At 42.1% G+C, this 19,913-nt stretch overlaps 1 protein-coding gene and 1 long non-coding RNA gene across 3 annotated transcripts in view; one reads left to right on the top strand and one right to left on the bottom strand.

Annotated features, from left to right (window-relative positions):
- The window catches only part of LOC138753306 (uncharacterized), an 81,117-nt gene extending 72,459 nt beyond the window's left edge, over window positions 1-8,658 (top strand). For both annotated transcript variants that reach the window (XR_011351095.1, XR_011351094.1), the window contains exon 7: window positions 8,326-8,658. This is a non-coding gene — a long non-coding RNA (uncharacterized lncRNA). The remainder of the gene's footprint in view (window positions 1-8,325) is intronic.
- Window positions 1-19,913, bottom strand: part of LOC138753305 (protein phosphatase 1 regulatory subunit 37) — a 247,124-nt gene that overhangs the window by 170,567 nt on the left and 56,644 nt on the right. Inside the window, exons 3-4 of the mRNA XM_069916166.1 lie at window positions 14,610-14,655; window positions 8,456-8,556 (exon numbers count right to left, since the gene is read on the bottom strand). Of these exons, the coding sequence (XP_069772267.1) occupies window positions 8,456-8,556; window positions 14,610-14,655 (147 nt within the window). The remainder of the gene's footprint in view (window positions 1-8,455; window positions 8,557-14,609; window positions 14,656-19,913) is intronic.

Here is a 19,913-nt window from a genome sequence, read left to right as displayed (position 1 = left end):
ATGCAACCAGCCAGAAGGTTCTCCACGGTATGTCTGTAGAAATTTGCAAGAATCTTGCCAAATCATATCAAATCTACTCAAGCTCCTGTGGTATGTTTGCCGCATTGCACAGTTGGTTTTGCATCTAAATCCCATTCCAAAGCTGATAAATGAGAGTCACACTGGACAAATGCTTATTGAATGACATAGTTCCTCAGATCACTAAATGATCAAAGTTTTATGAATTTTATGGACCATAAACCTCCTCAGGGTATATTTGGTGAAGCCAAGAGGATATCTTTCTTGGCTCCAGCCAAACTACAGAAATGGGCATAATTAATTAATACTCATAATTATGTTCTAAAGTACAAGAGTGGACAGTAGAGTCTGTATGTGGCTGCATTGAGCCTATTCGCACTTAGTGTTTCTTTGTATGAAGCAGCAAGCCTGAATGAGATTGTGTCATTCTTGGGATCCATGAAAAGTACTCCTGCCACAACTCAAAAGCTTGCTACCATGACTTGAGCCCCTCGCAGGAGTACAGATGCATCAGCCAAGATACAATGGAGAACAGGAAGGTGACTGGATGGCATTTTATAAAGGGGGAAGGTGCAAGTTAGGAATTCAAAACTCTGTGGTACCTTGAGAATCCACAGTGGATATCCAAGTTCAAGTTTTTTTAAAATCACATGTACCAAAATGCAATGATTGAGGTTGTTTTGCAAGCCAACCAGTTGGGCATCTCATACTCACGCAACAAGACAAAATGAAGGATTACAGAGAGAGGTCAATTGGGGTATGGAGCAAAGCCAACATAATTTTATTATCCTGAAGTTGTTTGAGCAGTCCAGAAGAAACTATCCTTGGATCTAGCAGTGCCTGATCACTTTGTGAATCTTGTTCCTGACGTGGGCAAGGTCAAGAGAGCGTGGCCAGGGTGGGATGAGCCTTTTAATACGTTGGCTTATTTCCCAAGGAAGTGAGAGTTGTAGGTGGAGTCAATGGAGGGGAGGAGTTGTATGTGATGGTGTGAGCCTTATTCACAGACCTTCTGAAGCTCCGGCAGCAGGAAAAGCATCTTCTACTGAAGCAGTTACGTGAAGGTCACTCTGGTGTAGTTTGCATTAAGCCATCTATTTGAGTTTTGTTGGATGGTTAGGAATAGACAACTGGGCTGACATGATGAACGAATGGCAACAATGTCAAGAACATTGCTAGACTGCCCGAGTAGCTCCTCTCAACTCCTGGTCGTGGCTCAACAACTATGATAACTCCGAAACTATGATAAAGGATGAATGTGGATTATTATGCAAATCCAGTTATGGGGTAAAAAGATCTTAGTAAATGCACATTCCAAGTGGAGAGAAACTGTTTCTGTATATCCTTCATTAATTTAAGCCACACCTCTGGAGTTGACAAACATGGCTTCCAGAATTAGCTGAAGTATGGATGGGTGCTCTAGAATCAGAATGGATGTGGTGGGATAAAGGGCCTCATTCTGAGCGGCATGACTCTGAACTACTTGTGACAGATAAAGAAAGAAATATCACTGGCAGTGAATTTGGCAAGTTTGTCCAAGAAAATGGATCAAGCCTATGTATGTTAAATGAGAAAATCTGCCTCTGCTGTGGTCAAGTGCACTACCCAAAGGTGCTAGAGAAACTCAGAAGTTCATGTAGCATACCAAAGGAGTAAAGGGTAATTAATATTTTGGGTTCAAGCATGTGCACACTAATCCATCCAACCCAAAGAAATTGGCAGAGAGGTCCATTCAGACCATGAAAGATGGATTGAAAAACCATAAAACTAAACAACATAGCTATTCAGCTAATTGAGTCTACCCCACCATTCAACCATGAGCTGATCCATTTCCCCACTTAGCCCCACTGCCCGCACTTCTCCCTGTAACCTTTGATGTCCTGGCTAATCAAGAACCTATCAGTCTCTGCCTTAAATACACCCTATGACCTGGCCTCCACATCATCCTGTGGCAACAAACTCCATAGATTCACCACCCTCTGCCTGAAGAAATTCCTCCATGTCTCTTTTCTAATTGGACGTCCTTTGATCTTGAAGGGACAAAGTAAAAATGAAAATTAAATGGACACAAAGTAAAATTGATGCAAAAGTTCTATGTTTTTAATTTCATGCTGAAGTGCATCACGCATGATAGACACTTGCCAAGTTACTGAAGGGCGTACTTTGATCTGATAAATTGAGAGCACAGCTACTGTGTGTTCTAAACAAATGAGGCAGAAGACATGAGCACCATTTTGAGGTTGCTCATCCTGTAGCTGTAGCTGTAGAAGACTAGTTGGGCCACATCATTAAGAGTTCTGAACACATTTCATAAGAATGACTGAAATAGGAGTAGGCCATCTGTCCCATTGAACAAGCTCCACCATTTAATGAGATCATGGCTGATCTGATGATAGGCTTAGCTCCACCTACCTGCCTTTTCCCCATATCTCTTTATTCCCCGACTATGTGAAAATCTATCCAGCCTTGTCTTAAATATATTTATTGAGGTAGCTTCCACTGTTTCAAATGGCTGCAAATTCTATAGATTCACCAACCTCTGGGAAAAGCAGTTCCTCCTTTTCTCCGTCCTAAATCTTGAGGCTCTGTTCCCTAGTTCTAATCTCCCCCACCAATGGAAACAACTTACCTACTTCTATCTTATCTATGCCTTTCATAATTTTATGCGTTTCAATAAGATCCCCTCATTCTTCTAAATGGCACCCCCCACCCCCCCAACCCAGTACAGTTCCAGATGACTCAACCTCTCCTCAAAGGCTAACTCATCTCTGGAATCAGGTTGGTGAACTTCCTCTGCACCACGTTCAAAGTCTTCTTCAAGAAAGGAGACCAGAATTGTAAGCAGTTCTCCAGATGCGGCCTCGCCAGTACCTTGTACAGTTGCAGCAGAACCACCATGCTCCTAAGTTCAATCCCTCTAGCAATGAGTGGTTCATCTGAATGAAGGTCATGTGATGTTGTATCATCACGAATTGCCGTCATGTGAACCAGATGACCATTTGCCCAGAACCAGAATTTAAGTGCTGAATGGTGAAAAAGCACAAACCGAGCAGCGTCACATCAAACAGGGAAACCACCAGACCAATTGAACTTGAAAACATGTGAGTACTGGTTGTATTGTACAATCTTTCCTGCAATGTGATGTGTTTTCATCCATGTTGAAGGAGGTCGGTGAATTAAGAAATGAACTTGAATTAAGAAATTGCTTCTATTTGGTTTTGATGTGGACAGATTTTGGCAGAGATGCTATGGTACCCATCATGTTCAGCATTTCTCATGGAAAGAGCCCATAAATTCCGGATTTATCCTGCCAGCGGATGAGCAGGATTGAAGATGGGATCACCACATCCTTTAGAGTATAATGCAAGACCCGAGTTTTTTTTTTTCGAAGCTGCTTTCAGATTCAGCAACAATTATTGAGGTGAGCAACATTCTCAGTTGGGCCCTTGTAATGGCACTGTGGTGATATGAACATGTAACTGTTGATGGATATGTAGCTGGCCCATCCTCCCACTGGTACCTCCTAGTCTTGAGAAAACAGCAACCCGATGGGACTCTGGACGATTTTGTTCGGGTCCTGCACAAATCTCGGGCAAGAATGCAGAGGCAATATCTCTGCCCCGCATGTGGAGGAGCTGATCCGGGATGCCTGCATGGCTGGGGTGAGGTCTGATTACATCTGCCAGTGACTAGACCTTGACTCATAGATACCCGGAGCCTCAGAGCTGTACGAAGATTCACAGACTTCCTGGTAGCTTCTGAAGACCTTGTGGACTTTGACGAGAAGAAACTTAAGTTACTGCGAGAGAGGGTTGGCTGCTGTGCATCCTTGATGATCAGGGGCTGCACGACTTACTCTGCAGCCACAACCGAGCTCCCCAACGAAGTCTACTCACGGTACCTCCTGGCCTTCAGAAGACAGCAACCTGCTGAAACTCTGGACTATTTCATTTGGATCCTCCATGATCTAGGGCAAGAATGCAGAAGCCATATCCCTGCCCTGGTATTGGCAGAACAGTATGTGAAAGAGCTAATCCAGGAAGCCTGCGTGGCTGGGTTGAGGTCCAATATCTACCAGCGACTGCAAGAGGAAGACAGGCTGTTTTTGTAGAGAGCCCTCCAGCTCGCTAAGACTTTAGACTCAGCCACCACAACACTGAATCCATCATTGCCGGCAACGGACCCTCCACCTCCAGGCTGTGGGAGCAGCCATTTTGGGGCTTGGCAACACTCTCCGCCTCAGTACAGGGCGGCCCCAACCCCATTGCTACAGCCGCTGACACAGCCGAGCACCCGATGTGTTACTTCTGCACCCAGCGGAAGTACCCCCAGTGACACTGCCTGGCGAGAGAAGCCATCTGTTTGGGATGCGAGAAGGAAGAAGACTACGAGAAACTGTGCAAGTCAAAGCCTTCCCTACCGAGCAGCGCCATTTGCACACCCCGGGGGGGTCAGCCATCAAACCCGACTTCACTTCCTCCCGCAGTGATGACATCACTTCTGGTCTCAAACGGCTCAACCGCATGCGCGACCTGGGTGGTCACTATCTTACCTGACTCTCCTTCCACCATCGTGGACGATGTCACTTCTGCCTTCTTCATTCACCTCTCCCGGTGTGACAGCATGGTAAACATGGGGGCCACCATCTTACTGAACCAGCTCCCCCTCTAATAGCGGCAGCAACCCTGTACTAGCACACATCATCTTGGGTCGGGGTAGCCCACATCCGATCACCCTCTCAATGATGGAGATTGAGGTAAATGGGAAATGAACTAACTGCCTGTTCGACAGTGGAAGCACTGAAAGCTTCATCCACTCGGACACTGCTGACTGTGAAGGGTACTAGAAAAAAAAGATAACTGACCTGCATGCCTGGTTGAGATTGGCAGCCAGCGCAAAGTCAGAGGTATCGCTTTCCACCTGAAACAGGATGGATTTGTCCATGGCATGCATCGTGGACAAATTCTCTCCCCGTCAGACAAATGAGCAGAACGATATCAATGGCCGCAAAGGATCAATCTGCTGAGATCCATGGGTATTCTGTTGCCTTGTTAACAATGTTTGGTAAACGTTATGACAATTTACTGTTAATGCCTCAGCTCTGCCCACCGATCCTTCTGGGGCGGGACTTCCAAAGCTAGTTCAGGAATGTCACGATGGTGGTCGGAGGTCCCCAACCACCCATCACTGAATACAACCCCCAGCTTACGGGCTCCCCATAGCCAGCCCCTGCCTGTGATCTCTCTACCCTCTGCATACCCACACCATCGCTGTTTGAGAACCTGACCCCAGAGTGTAAGCCCATAGCAACTAAGACCAGATACTACAGCGCTGAGGACAAGGCATTCATAAAGTCTGAGATGCAGCGACTTCTGGCAAAGGCAGTCATAGTGCACAGCTCCAGCCCACAGAGAGCCCAAGTCATAGTGGTCAGAGGCGGAAGTAAACCCCATATGGTGATCGACTGTAGCCAAACGATCAACCGCTTCATGCAGCTGGATGCATTCCACCTTCCCTGGATCGCTGACATGGTCAACAAGATTGCCCAGTACAGGGTGTTCTCCACCAATGACATAAACTCCCCCTACGACCAGGAGTCCAGCAGTATACCACATTTGAAGTGGATGGCAGGCTCTACCACTTCCTCCGCATACCCTTTGGATTCACTAATGGTGTCTCTGTATTTCAGAGAGAAATGGATCGGATGGTGAACAAGTACAAACTGGCGGCTATGTTCCCCAATGTCACCATCTGTGGCCATGACCAGCAGGACCACGATGCAAATCTTTCCAAATTCCTCCACACTGCCATGTCCCTCAATTTGACCTACAACGAGGACAAGTGTGCGTTTAGCACTACTCACCTGGCCCTCCTCGCCTTGCCCCCCAACCCCAACCACATGCATTCCTTTATAGAACTCCCTATCCTACCCAACCTCAAGGTGCTAAAAAGGTGCCTGGGGTTCATATCCTATTACGCCCAATGGGTGCCCAACTATACCAATAAAGCCTAGCCCCTGGTAACATCCACAACCTTCCCCTCATCGGCAGACACCCGGGCAACCTTCACCCAGATCAAGGGAGACATTGCCAAAGCCACGATGGATGCCGTAGACAAATCCATCCTGTTTCAGGTGGAAAGCGATACCTCCGACTTTGCGCTGGCTGCCACTCTCAACCAGGCATGCAGGTCAGTTATCTTTTTTTTTCTCGTACCCTTCACAGTCATGAGATACAGCTCTCCTCTGTCGAGAAGGAGGAGCAGGCCATTGTTGAGGCGGTACACCACTGGCGTCATTACCTGGCCAGGAAGAAATTTAGCCTGATAATGGACCAACGAGCCATTGAATCCATTTTCAATACCAAATTGAGGGGTAAGATCCAAGATGACAAATTCCTGAGGTGGTGAATTGAGCTCTTCACCTACAACTAAGACATCCTTTACTGGCCAGGCAAGCTCAACAACCCCCCCCCCCCAAATGCCCTATCCCGGGCGACGTGCACCAGCACACATCCAGTCTGTCCACAAAGACCTTGGCTACCCTGGAGTCACGAGATTGTTCCACTTCGTGAAAGCCAGGAACCTTCCCTATTCCACTGAGGATGTCAGGTCGTTGACCAGACACTGTTGGGTCTGTGCGGAATGCCAACCACAGCCACAGTTCTTCTGGCCTGACCAGTTGCACCTCATAAAGGCCACATGTCCCTTTGAATGACTAAGCATCAATTTCAAAGGGCCCCTGGCTTTGTCCAACAGAAATGTATACTTCCTGAATGTCATTGACGAGTACTCCAGGTTCCCTTTTGCCATCCCTGTCCCAACATGACCTCAGGCACCGTCATAAAGGTGATCCACAGCATATTTACCCGCTTTGGGTACCCAAAGTGATCAGGGGTCCTCTTTTATGAGTGATGAACTGCTGCAGTACCTATTGGCTAGAGGCATTGCCACTAGTAGTACGACCAGTTACAACCCCCCAGGGGATCAGCCAGATGGAGAGAGAAAACACCACAGTTTGGAAAGCTGTCCTCCTGGCTCTTAAATCAAAAGGCCTGGCAGTGTCCCATTCTATGCCATCCGCTCTCTATTATGCACTGCTACCAATGCAACCACACACAAACGCATGTTTTCCTTCCCCAGGAAGTCGGCGACGGAACCACACTGTTCTCATCCTCGGGACCCGTCCTCCTATGGAAGCATGCCAGGGGTCACAAGTCCAACCCGTTAGTCAAAGACGTACAACTCCTGTGCGCCCACCCTCGGTATGCCTACATGTTGTACCTGGATGGCCATGAGGACACTGTCCCCATCCGAGACCTGGTGCATCTGGAGACCCTTGCCCACTCCCCACCCCCTTCAACCCAGGTTCTACCTACACCTATACTGCCCCCATCAGGTGCAAGTCAGCGACCCACCCCCACCCACTACGCCATACACCCCGGACCCTAGTCCAGCTGTTCCGTCCACCACGACTGCCCCCACATACAACCAAGCCCCACCTCCTACAGAGCCAGCCCTCCCTCCCCAGCCTCAGACTGAAGCCAACCATTATACTACTGGTGGAACTGCACCGGTCATAGAGGCAAAGGAGACCACCAGATCGGCTGAGCCTCTAGGACTTTTAACCCAGCGGGGGGGTTTTGTTTTAAAAGAGGGGGTGAATGTGGTAACTGCAGCTACCCATCCCCCACTGACGACTCGCTCCCTGGTAACTCCTCCCCTTGTGACCCTGGAATAAAGGTAAACCTCCCTCTCCCTGTCCTCAATTGAGCGCTTGGAATCTGGCCAGCTACGTCTAAAGTATAATAAAGCCCTATTGTTCCTCACTCTACAGCTTTTGAGTTATTGATAGAGCCTATCAGGCACCTAATTCTCTAAACTGAACAAGGACTTGCTGTAAATCACAATGGCAGGAGAGGATATTGCCAAGAGTCCACAGGAGGAGGGGAGGAGATTACAGAAGCCCATGGCAGCAGGGAAGGACACTGCCACAAATCTGTAGAAGCAGGAGAGGATGTTGCCATGAGCATTTAAGAATAGATGAGGATATTCCCAGGAACGTCACCCCACCCCCACTTCTAAGATTCATTGAGCACATTGCTAGGAGCCCACAAGAGCAGAGGAGGATAGTTCAAGGGAGGCATTTGCCTGGAATTCTAACAAAAAGATAGCTGATGAGGCTGAAGCCAAAATTATTCCTCAACACGTTGAGTGGGCTGAAGTCCTTTGCAAGCATATTGCCCTGGGGGTGGGGGGGTGGGGAACACACAGCCTGGTTTGTCCCTTAATTATAATGTTGATTTACAGGATGAATGCAATCTGCCTGTAACTGTACAAGAAGGAAGAATTCACACCCGACATTAAAGCAATGGCACCTACGGCAGTATGGTATATCCATTTCATTCCCTACTATGGATTGGCTAATTGATACCCTTACGTCTTCGTCCATCTTGGTCCACTCCAAATTAATCGTCTTGAATTGTATCCGCTTGAAGATTTCTTCAAGGGCCTCACAGCTCTCATAGTCTAACATTTCCCCTGGGGAAAAAAAACATGTTGAGTCATATTAGAAACATGAATGGAGGGCTTCTACAAAATGCTGTGAATTTAATTCAAAATAAACACCTCTGAGACACCCAATCTTACTTCTTGAGGCTTCTCTAGAATAGCAAATTAACAGTAGCTGAGACAGCAATATGTGCACAACAAAATGATTCATAAGTTTGCTCAGCCAATTTACTTTGCAAAGGGTGAAAATCATCTCTTTACCTTGGCTATATTCAAACTTAGTCTCGACTGACAAAAGGAAAACGTTGAGCCATTGTCGATGAATTTGGGTTACTGTGGTGCCATGGATAAATCAAAGGATCATCAATCCAGAGATCTAAATGGGTCTTTATTGACTATGGCAAAAGACATGAATGTCAGGGAACTGACATCTTGAAGAGAGTTTATATTACAGAAGAGGAGGTGTTGAATGGAGGTCTTCATACAAACAACGGGGAGGCACAGTTGTGTAGTGGTTAGTGGAACACTGTTACAGCCCCGGCAACTAGAGATCAAATCCGGCACTGTCTATAAGGATTTTGTACTCTTTCCCCATCTCTTCCATGTGTTTCTTCCAGCTGCTCCCACCATTCAAAACATATCGGAGTTGCAAGTTAATTGGACATCGACTCATAGGTTGAAAGGTCCTGTTACCACATGGTATGTCCAAATTTAAATTTTTAAATAAATGTAAATAAGTTCCAGGGATCTAACCAAATGTATCCTCAGAGATTGTGGAAGCCAGGGAGGAAGAAATTCCTGGGGACCTACAGGGAAGTTTATATCTTCATTAACCGTGGGTGAGGTGCCAGAAAACTGGAGGGTGGCCAGTTTTGTGACTTTATATAAGAGGAGCTGCAAAGGCAAGCCTGGAAATCACAGGCCATTGAGCTGAACATCTGTTCTGGGTAACTTCCTGGAGGGGATTCTTAGAAATAGGATCTCCGAGCATTTGTAAAGACAAGGATTGATTAGAGATGGTCAGGATTGATTAGAGATGGTCAGCTTGACCGTGTGTGTAGGAAATAGTGTCTCATGATCTTGATTCAGATTTTTTGGAGAGATGACAGGAATAGGATAGTAGATATTGACAAGGTGAGGTTTAACATGGTAGGTTGATCAGGAAGTTTAGGTTGCATGGGATCATAGGTGAGTTGATCAATTAACTTGGTGGTGGAACTCAGTGAATGGTAGTGGAGGGTTGTTATCCAATTGATTCCCTGAGACCAGTGGTGTGTCTCACGGATTGGCGCTTGGCCCACTATCATCATCTATTTTACTGACTTGGACAAAAATGATCTCCCAGTGACCATCCATTTCAATTCCTAATCCCTTTCCCTTGCTGGCATGTCTGTCCATGACTTAGACCATATGCAAGCTGGAGGAACAGCACCAAATCTTCCATCTGGGCACCTGCATTCCCTCTAAATTTTAGTGTGAACAAAAATGTTATGTTGTGCATTTTCTTTTCCTGTGACAAAAGTATGTGCACATTGAATGATTGTGCAAATGTAATTTTGGTACAGTCAATTTCCCATGGGTGATAAAACTGTATCGGCGTATCTTAATATAAAACAAGTATGATTGCACTCTACAAAATAATGTATTTAGTTAAGATTATTTTGAATAAGTATAATTATTAATTACTACATTATATTAGGTAACTAACCTTTTGTGCATACATTAATTTTCTGGTTACAAAACACACACGGACAGCTTAGAGGGAACAGTGCTGGGCACCATCTAACTGGATAACATTAACATCGACTTCTTTGGTATCCATTAACCGCCCCCCCATCCATCCCTCAATCTTTGTCCCCTGTCTTCTTTCCTCCAGTTTCTCTCTCTCCTTCACTCAGTCTCCTTTCCAAAGCAAAAATCAATTCTCACATTTTCTCATCACATTTAAAAATTTATTTATTTTTTTTGTTTGTTCCACATTCTTCCCCCTTTCTCTTCCAGTCTTCATTCAGACACCTTCAGGCTTTTTACTTATACCTTGAAGGATTCAAACTTGAAACTTCGCTAATATATCTTTGCCCCCTCTGGATACCGCGAGACTGGCTGTATTCCTCCAGCATTTCTGTGTATTTTTACAAAAATGTAATTTTGCACGATTAGCAAATTTACAGATGTGGATACAGCGGTTAGTTGAAAAGTTTATTTGAGATTATAACAAGATCTAGATCATGGGTGGCCAACCTTTTAATTTTTAATTTAGACATACAGCACTGTAACAGGCCATTTTGACCCATGAGTACATTCCAAGAGTGTGGGTTAATGGGGTGGCAAGGATTCGTGGGCCGAAATGGCCTGTTATGGTGCTGTATGTTTAAATTAAAAATTAAAAGTCTGGCCACCCCTAATCTAAATGAACAGAGAATGAGGGCCAAAGAATGGTCTTTGGCATTTAACTTTGGCAGGTGTGAGGTGTTTCACTTTGGTAGGTTAAACTATGCCAGGGTAGAGAGCAAATTGTAGCATTGTGGGTAGCTTTGTAGAACAGAAAAACCTAGTGCTACAGGTAGGGAGAGATAGAAAGTGGGAGAAAGAAGGCATTTAGCACGCATGCCTTCATTAGGCAGGAGCAGGGTCATCATGTTAAAAATGTGGAGGGCGTTGATGAAACTGCACTTGGATATTGTGTGCTGTTCTGGTAACTCAGCCACGGAGAGATACGTTGAGTTGCACAGAATCATGCGAATGTGACTGGGGACAGAAGGACCTAAGTTATAAGAAGAGGCTAGATAGGTTGGAACCTTTCTTCCAGAGTGCAGGAGGCTTATTAGGGACCTTACAGTGGTTTATAAAATCTTAAAGAGCAAGGATAAATAGTTATCTGCTTCATCCCAGGCTTGGACTTGGGCTTCTCCTCTCTACTGCACATAATGTAAAATAGAAGACAAACATGAGATCCTGAGAATTAAACAGAAAATCTGAAGATATGGCCAATCGTTTCACGACTAAATCTCTGAACTGGCAGGTCTTTTTTTTGCAGGTTAGGGGAGTCTAAAACTAGAGGGCATGAGTTTAATGTAAGAGGAAAAAGATATAAAAGGGAGTTGAGAGACAACTTTTTTTTTACACAGAGGGGTGGTGAGCATATGGAATGAGCCACCAGAACAATAGATAAGTATGACAACATTTAAAATAGTTAGGAGGGTACATACATGGGAAAGGTTTCGAAGGATATGGGTCAAATACAGGCAAATGAGCACCTTAGCTGGAATGGATGAATTGAGCCAAAGTACTTGTCCCCATACATCGATGTTTTGATTGTATACCTCACAATCTTCTAATGAATGGTTTGCATCCTAAAACGTTTCCCTTTTTCTGTTTTTGTTTCAGATTTTCATCATCTGCAGTTATTTTTTGAACATTTTTCCCACTTCTTTCAATATTTCAATTTTAAATTAATAACCTCATAAATTAAATAGCATTTTCTTTATCATGCTACCATACTTTTTTTTAGAAAACCCTATAAAATCACATATTATGAGGAACTTAAGAGGGAAATTCTTCAATGCAGAGAATGGTGAATGGGTGGAGAGAACTGACAGCTGAAGTGGTGAATGCGGGCTCAATTTTGACATCTAGGAAAAATGTGCAGAGGTACTGTACCTGGATGGGAGGGGGTATGGAGGCCTATAGTCTGGGGGTCAGTAGGACTGGGTAGAAAATTAGTTTGGCATGGTCTAGATGGGCTAAAGTGTCTTTCTCTGTGTTGCAGTGTTCTATGGTCCAATGGTTATATTCTTGCTTGCTTCAATATCCAGCTGTAGATTGGAAAAAAATGTGAGGTCATTCACTTTTGTGTAGAATCAAAAAAAATTGTAGGATTTTTAAATATAAATAACAATAGATGCAAAGTGTTGATGATCAAGGAGAGCTGGAAGACACTGTGCTCAAGGCATGGAGAGATCACATGCAGGTTTAGCAAGCAACAATGAATGTGCTTTATTGCAAGGGGAAGAGTAGGGATCTCTTGTTGAAACTATGTAGGTGTTTCATGAGGGCTCCTAAATGAACCTCCCATTGATAAAATAGTTGCTTTTGCTCTCTCCTGACTGGTCTCTCTTGATAACGTCATAATTCTGCCTTCTTTACTATGTTTTCACTGCTGTACTGTGCATGGTTTGACCAGTTGGGCTGCTCACAAAACAAACTCTCTCCCTGTACCTTGTTAAGTTTGACACAAACTTTAACTTGAACTTGACCACACATTTACAACTGTAGTCTTCCTCCCAAAAAACTGTGAAATACTACATTTGCCATAGAAAAGGTGCAGTGAGGATTCATTAGATTTGTGGCTGATAGGTCAGGTTAGAATGAATGTATTTTTAAACATCAGATGATGGAACTCTCAACTAAATCTCCTGAATGTTTCCTTCCTTGCAATGTTTATACACAGATTAGATCTGGCACAGTTTAAGCAACTCCTTTACAATGCGTCGAATTGGTACATTAAAAGTAATTCACATTTTTTGACTCAATTGAGCTTACTTAGATTTGATTTAATTCTTGAACATTTTTGAGCATTTGATTTAGAATGCTTGCATTAGAACATATTTCTCCATTTCATCAGAAATTTACATGCAATAAAGTTTTATATAGTACTGCTTTAGTCTTTCTTCATTCCAAAGGCAAAAATTGACATCAAAGACGTAAAAATCCTGGATGTAGCAGCAAAAGTGCAAATCCAGAGCACATATGAAGAACGAATGATGTATTGAGATGTTTGAGTCTGGATTTGCCCAGTTCTGGCTTTTCAAGCTGGGTGCCAGCAAATGGCAGAGGACACGTTTCCTTAACAATCATGGGTAGGTATGTGGTGGAAGCACAGAATTCTGAACTGAGGCCTTCTTGGTAAATGGGTTTGAGCACCCAAGGAAGATTATACACTAATCTGTGTATAAACATTGCAAGAAAGGAAACATTCAGGAGATTCGGTTGAGTATCTGATGTTTAAAAATACATTCAATCTAACCTGACCTATCAGCTACAAATCTAATGAATCCTCACTGCACCTTTTCTATGGCAAATGTAGTATTTCACAGTTTTTTGGGAGGAAGACTACAGTTGTAAATGTGAGGTCAACTTCAAGTTAAAGTTTGTGTCAAATGTAACAAAGTACTTCTAATCTTTCCTCTTACTTATCTTACTTGTAATAATAATGGAGAGAACTTGCAGTCTCCTTAGTCATCTGACTACTCCGATTTCCACCCATATCCTCAAAGATGAGCAGGTGAGCAGGTTAATTGGCCAATGTAGACTGCTTCCAGTGTACGGATGAGTGGTAAAATCTACGGGGAAGTTGCTATGAATGTCGGTTGAATAAAATAGATCAGCATTTTTAAAAATGGTGTAAAATGGATGGTTGGTACAGACTAGATGGGTTAATGGGATTATTTCTCTGTGACTCTATGAGAGGCTAGTCATTTGAAAGATCAGTGTTTTCAGTCCAAAGCACTACTATGACCAGAATTGAATATCGAGCAGAACTGAAATCATAAAGCAAATGAAAGCCCAAATGCTGGCAATTTAAAATATAGAAAAAATCTGGAAACTCTCAATGGGCTAGGCAGTATCTATAGAGAGAGATATAATATTAATATGTTAGGTTGGTCACCAGAAACAATATGGTGACTGAATCTCCAAAGTAGAAAGGAAATTGATCTACTAGAAAAGTATCATTTACCTTAATTTAAAATGACCTCTTAAATCAGTTGTCCACCTGAGGGACATGCACTTATGGAGGTCCTCCAGCACTTGTACAGTAGCAATTATTCATTATGGCACTGTTGTTGAAACCCCTGTGATCCCATTAACACAAGCTTTTAAGAAGATTGATAGTTTTCCTGTGAAAAATGTCAGGTTCAGCTTTTATTTTCAACAGGTTTCTGGTGGAGTGGCCTGAAATAAACTATTTCCCATTTGCTACCTCAAATCTGGTTAAAGTGCAGATATAACTCAGAGGGATGTTCAGGTTGTAAAATACTGCTTTGTACCTGTGGAGACGAAGAAGGTAATGCAGAAAAACTTACCCTGCAGATCTAAACATTTCATCCTGTGATGTGTCTCTGTGATTTCCTGGAGATGAAACGGGAGATATAGTCATATCTTGTGTATATGTTATAAAATGCAAACTCTAATCAATGCAATCTTGACATGAGGTCTTTAACAGAGATTGTGCAATCAACTTTATTTCAGGTGAGCTGCTAAAAATCAGAAATAAAATCTGAAAATGTTGAGAACACTTATAAATCTGATAGTGATGGTAGAAAATTGAATTTATACTTAAAAATATAAATGGTCCTCATGATCTTTGATGTCATATACTGATATTAACTGGTTTGGCTGGAAAACTCCTTTCTAGTAATCTATGATATCCATTTATTTTCTCCTTTGCCTCAGAATATCTGTTCACTTTTTCAGTTTTCCGATGCTTTTATTAGGATGCATTTCTGTCCCAATTTATTCTGTGCATTACTCAGTACTTACTCTAGAAATGCGAATATTCATTCAATTCCTTTTTGAACCGCAGTTGAATTTGTATCATCCACACTTTTGCATCTTCACAGAGGAAACTGCTTTGTCCTCTGGCCCTTAAATTATTTTTGCTCTCTTCACCTTAGCTAGCCCCTCCGATATTTTGGTTACTTCTAGCGATTCTTCCCTCAATGTGTTTTTTGCTCATTAAATAAATGGGATCCAACATTATCAGACAGATGTTTTCGCTGTAAGAAGGAAACGGGAACAACAGGACATGCAATTTGGGCATGTGAGAAAGTGGAACAGTTTTGGGAAGATCTAAACCAGGTATTAAATAAAATCACAGAAAGCAACATATCAAAAAATCCAGAGATCTTTCTTCTAAGTAATATAAGAATTTGGTCTCAAACTGGATGAAGCACAAAAAAGATTTATTATGATAGCCTTAGTTGGAGCAAAAGATTGCATAATGTCAACTTGGAAATCAGAAGAGAGCCTGAGAATACAGCAATGGTACATGGAAATGAATAAATGTATTCCATTGAAAAAAATAACATATAATTTAAAAAATAAAGTCACATTATTTGAACAAATTTGGGAACCATACATGGAACATAACAGAGAGGATTTGCCTCAGAACTCCACCCCTTAAAATGATAGAATGATAAGAAGACAAAATGACATGATCCAGTATGTAAAAGTAGATGACACAATTTTCTTGTTTATTTTCATTGTGTGACGACATTGTTTAATGGGTTTATTGTATTGTATATGTTGAACATTTAATGGGTTTGGAGGGGGTGGGATGGAGGGAGGGAAGGGAGGGGAGAAAAAAGGGAGAAAATGACACTGTGTATATTTAAGAGGGAAATGTTTGTGTGTATTTTGATTAATATGGTTCATAGTGTGAAAAATAAAAAAATTTAAAAAAGCAAAACATGGTTTTTGCTCAAAAACAACTTCAGATCTCCAGACTGTCCTCAAACCTGAAACAGCTCATCCACAAAATCCAGTAAATATGACACTACTCGAGTTTGAGTGAAATTTATTTTTTTATCTTTTCGAGGTATTTCAATAGTCGTGATTTGAATTAGATAGAACATGCTTAGCATGTGGCCTAACCAGTGTTCATAAAGTCTCATATAACTTCCTTGGTTTTGTATTCAGTGCTTCTATTTATGAAGTCCAGGATACAATATTCTGCAGCGCCAGCTTTCATACACTCCCTGCTACATTCAGAGATTTACACACATCATCAGCCTGGTTTTCTGTCCTACCATTTAGACCCCATTTGGTTGCGTGCCTGAACATATCACTGCACACTATCCGTCACCTATCTGCCCACATCTCCGGATTATCTATGTCCTCATAAAATCTCCCACTGTCTTCTTGTTGACCATGCAGCCACGTGGTGGCTGTCTTTGTATATATTTTAAATGATTTTGACCTTCAGATACTTTTTAAAAAATAAGTTCTGAGGGTTTTGAGTCATTAGAAAAAGAAATTACTCAACAAATAAGAAAATGCTGAAACATGTATAGATTTTGAAAAATTACAGAGGAGATGCTGCCTGGATAATAGGAGAGATCAGATAAACTTGGGCTGTTTTCTCTGGAGCGTGGATAGAAGTTTACAAAATTATGAAAGGGTGGAGAGTCAGAATCTTATTCTAAGGATGACAATGTCACATACTAGAAGACGTCCATTTATGGCGAAGAGGGGAGAGTTTAAAGATGAGAGAAATGCCTGGAACAGGCTATCAGGAGTATTGATAGTAGCAGATATGGAAGTAGTATTTGAGAGGTTACGAGGTAGACACATGAATATGTAGGGAATGGAAATATATGGATCAGCAGAGGTTTAATCTACTTTAGCATCACGTTCAGCACAGCCATTGTGGGCTCAAAGGCCTCTTCCTGTAATATACTGTGTTAGGTTCTATGTTCAGGAAATTAAGACTAAATAAATTTGGCACAGTTAGCTGTTACAGCCCCAGCAATCGGGACCGGCATTTGAATCCCGCGCTGTCTATAAGGAGTTTATACTATCTCCCCATGTCTGCATGGGTTTTCCTGGGGGGGCTCCAGTTTCCTCCAAAACATAGTGGGGGTTGTAGGTTAATTCAGTGTAATTGGGCAGCTCAGGCTCGTGGGGCCGAAAGGGCCCGTTATCATGCTGTCTGTCTAAATTTAAAATCTAAAAAATTTAAAATTCAGGTAAAAAAAAGAAGGGACCATTGGCCTGCTCCTAACTTTTCAGTCTGAGCCAAAGACTCCATTCAAGGGAATTATTGCTTGTAAAGGGCAAATTTAAATCCAGTGGCAGAACTGAAGGTCAGATTTTCACTCCCACCTGACTTCAACCATGTTCCTGATTTCTGCATTGCAGTGCGCAGGCGTCGAACCCCTGGATGTGCTAGCCTTGGGCGATAGCTCACAAGCAGCTTGCAGTGGGGCCAATGGCTAAGCAGCAGTCTGATCCATTCCAATAGTTCTCAGCCTTACCATCCCATCCTCCTATGCGTGGAAGGTTTTTAATCAAAGTGCATTGGTGACATTTTTTGCATTCTTTGCATATTTTCTGATAGAAGGTGTTTACTATGTCAATGCAAGCATTTTTACAATGGTACTAATGATGTCAAAACATGTAAAGGAACCCACAATGCTATCAATTAAACTGAAGCAGTATTCCCTTTAGGATAATTCCTATCTAAGTTGACACTGAGAAAACCCATCTGACATTTCCTTTCTGCTGAAGTACATATTGAAGTATGAACAGGGAATGATAAAGCACTGACAAATTTTGCTGAAGTATTAGTGACAGCTTCTTCCCCCCCCCCCCCCCCCCCGCCACCAAAAATGTCGAATTCTATTGCTTAATGGAATATATGTCTCAATGAATAAAAGTACAAGTTGGATTTAAAAAGCTGGTCCTCAATTTTCTTTCTATTTGACTCAAGTTAAGTTAGACACTAAGTCTTATTACACCAATCAACCACCTGTTGAGAAGCACACAGCGACCTACTACTTCCACATCTCACACATTTCGCAAAGATCTATGTTTCTGATGGATGATTTTCCACGTCTGAAGTCTCGAATTAGGATTGCATTTGCAGCGTTCAAATTGTGGACCAGAAAGGGATCAGTGGTTGCCTACATTCGCAGAGAAAATCATTTGTAGGGACATCAGTTGGAAACCCAGGATTTTGTTCATTTCTAATGAATAGGTTCCAGTCACATAATATAAATCTCTAATAAGGTTGACTGATGTTAATTATGACCTCATAAATGTCCCCACTCTGTAGCAGGGTGACACCTCTATTCTTCTCAGTCTCTACTCTCTGGCAGCCTAGACTTTAGATTGATGAATGAAGTGCCGAAACCAGGACGGTGCTGCACATTGGATTCACGTCCATCAGGAACTTGATAGAGACTTGCTTTAAAATGGCTTGATGTTACAGCTTTCTTGATGTGGTCACCATTGACTCTGTTGCCAGATCAGAATGACAATGAATCCTTAAACTTGCTTATGAGAGTAGGCCTCAAAGAAATCTCATATAGAAAGTAATGATTTAGTCAGTAAAATGCATGCCAGCATGCTATAAGCTGTAAAAATTAATTTCTCCACAGGGTTGAATATTTCTGCTTCAAAAGTCAATATATATGCAGGCACATACAGTAATAGCTCCTTTATTGCAATAATGCATGAATTATTTAAACAACATGACCTTTTTATCATGTATCCTTTGAAAGAAACACATTGAAGATGTAAATTTGAAGCTTATTATTATGCAAATATATTCATTGTTAACAATTAGCAATTAAACCTGCAGTGTCTACAAAGAGCAGAGCCAAAATTAGCAACTTAATTTATCATTACAAAATTAAAACGTACACAAAATTTTTAAATGGCCATCATAATATTTCTACAACTTTACTGTTGTATGCAAAACCTTACACTAAATCGGGAACACCTTAGTGGAGTAGATTTCTGTTAAGTCTTGTGAAGATGAATCTATAGTCATGTGTCATTACCTTTTAAAACTCTACACAAAATTTCCAAGGGCTTTCACCTCATCCAACAGTTTTATTCATTAATTTCCAATTTAGATTCCTCACTATTATTTTACCATCAGGACCACTGGACATATTGTACATCAGAGACATTTTTTGGTTGAGCAAGATTGAGTTTGATGGTTTTGAATTATCTCTCATACATCCCACCAACACAGACAGACAGACACACACACACACACTCATGCATACGTGCACACACACACACACACACACAAACGCACAGACCTACACAAACACAGAGCCCCACAAAATCTCACAATATTCCGTCTGCTAACTTGATCGCTAAGTGACAAATTTCACACCATGAAGCTAGCTGTGGTTGAGCGTCAGTCAAGGATGACAATCAAGTGCAAACCCTCTGCATTTAGAGTCCAACAATCTGTCACAAAATATATCAGCCATTTCTAGTATCATGAAGTAATTTATATTCAAATTAACTGTTAGCTTGCAACTGACTACTCCTTAAATGACTACAGGAGAATAGAAAATTTAATAAAATTTTCATTTATAAATTTGTACCCAATCCCAAATGAAAATGGCTTCCATAGTTATGACATTAAAACAGCATTATCAAATCAGTCTCCTTTATACACAATTATTAATGTTGTGACTTAAATTTAAATGTAAATTAAATTCACAGCTGATACATTTCATGGTTAAACTTCAGCTGTTCCAAAATAGGATTTTTCATGACTATTTTCATAAGTTTATTTCAAGCTGAGCCAAATCTAACAATCAATTGATGTTTAATTCCCTAGCAGTGGTCCCTACTGCTGGTCA

The sequence above is a fragment of the Narcine bancroftii genome, chromosome 2 (assembly GCF_036971445.1).
Source record: "Narcine bancroftii isolate sNarBan1 chromosome 2, sNarBan1.hap1, whole genome shotgun sequence".
In the NCBI taxonomy this organism is placed as follows: domain Eukaryota; kingdom Metazoa; phylum Chordata; class Chondrichthyes; order Torpediniformes; family Narcinidae; genus Narcine; species Narcine bancroftii.
This window is presented reverse-complemented; position numbering and strand designations above follow the sequence as displayed.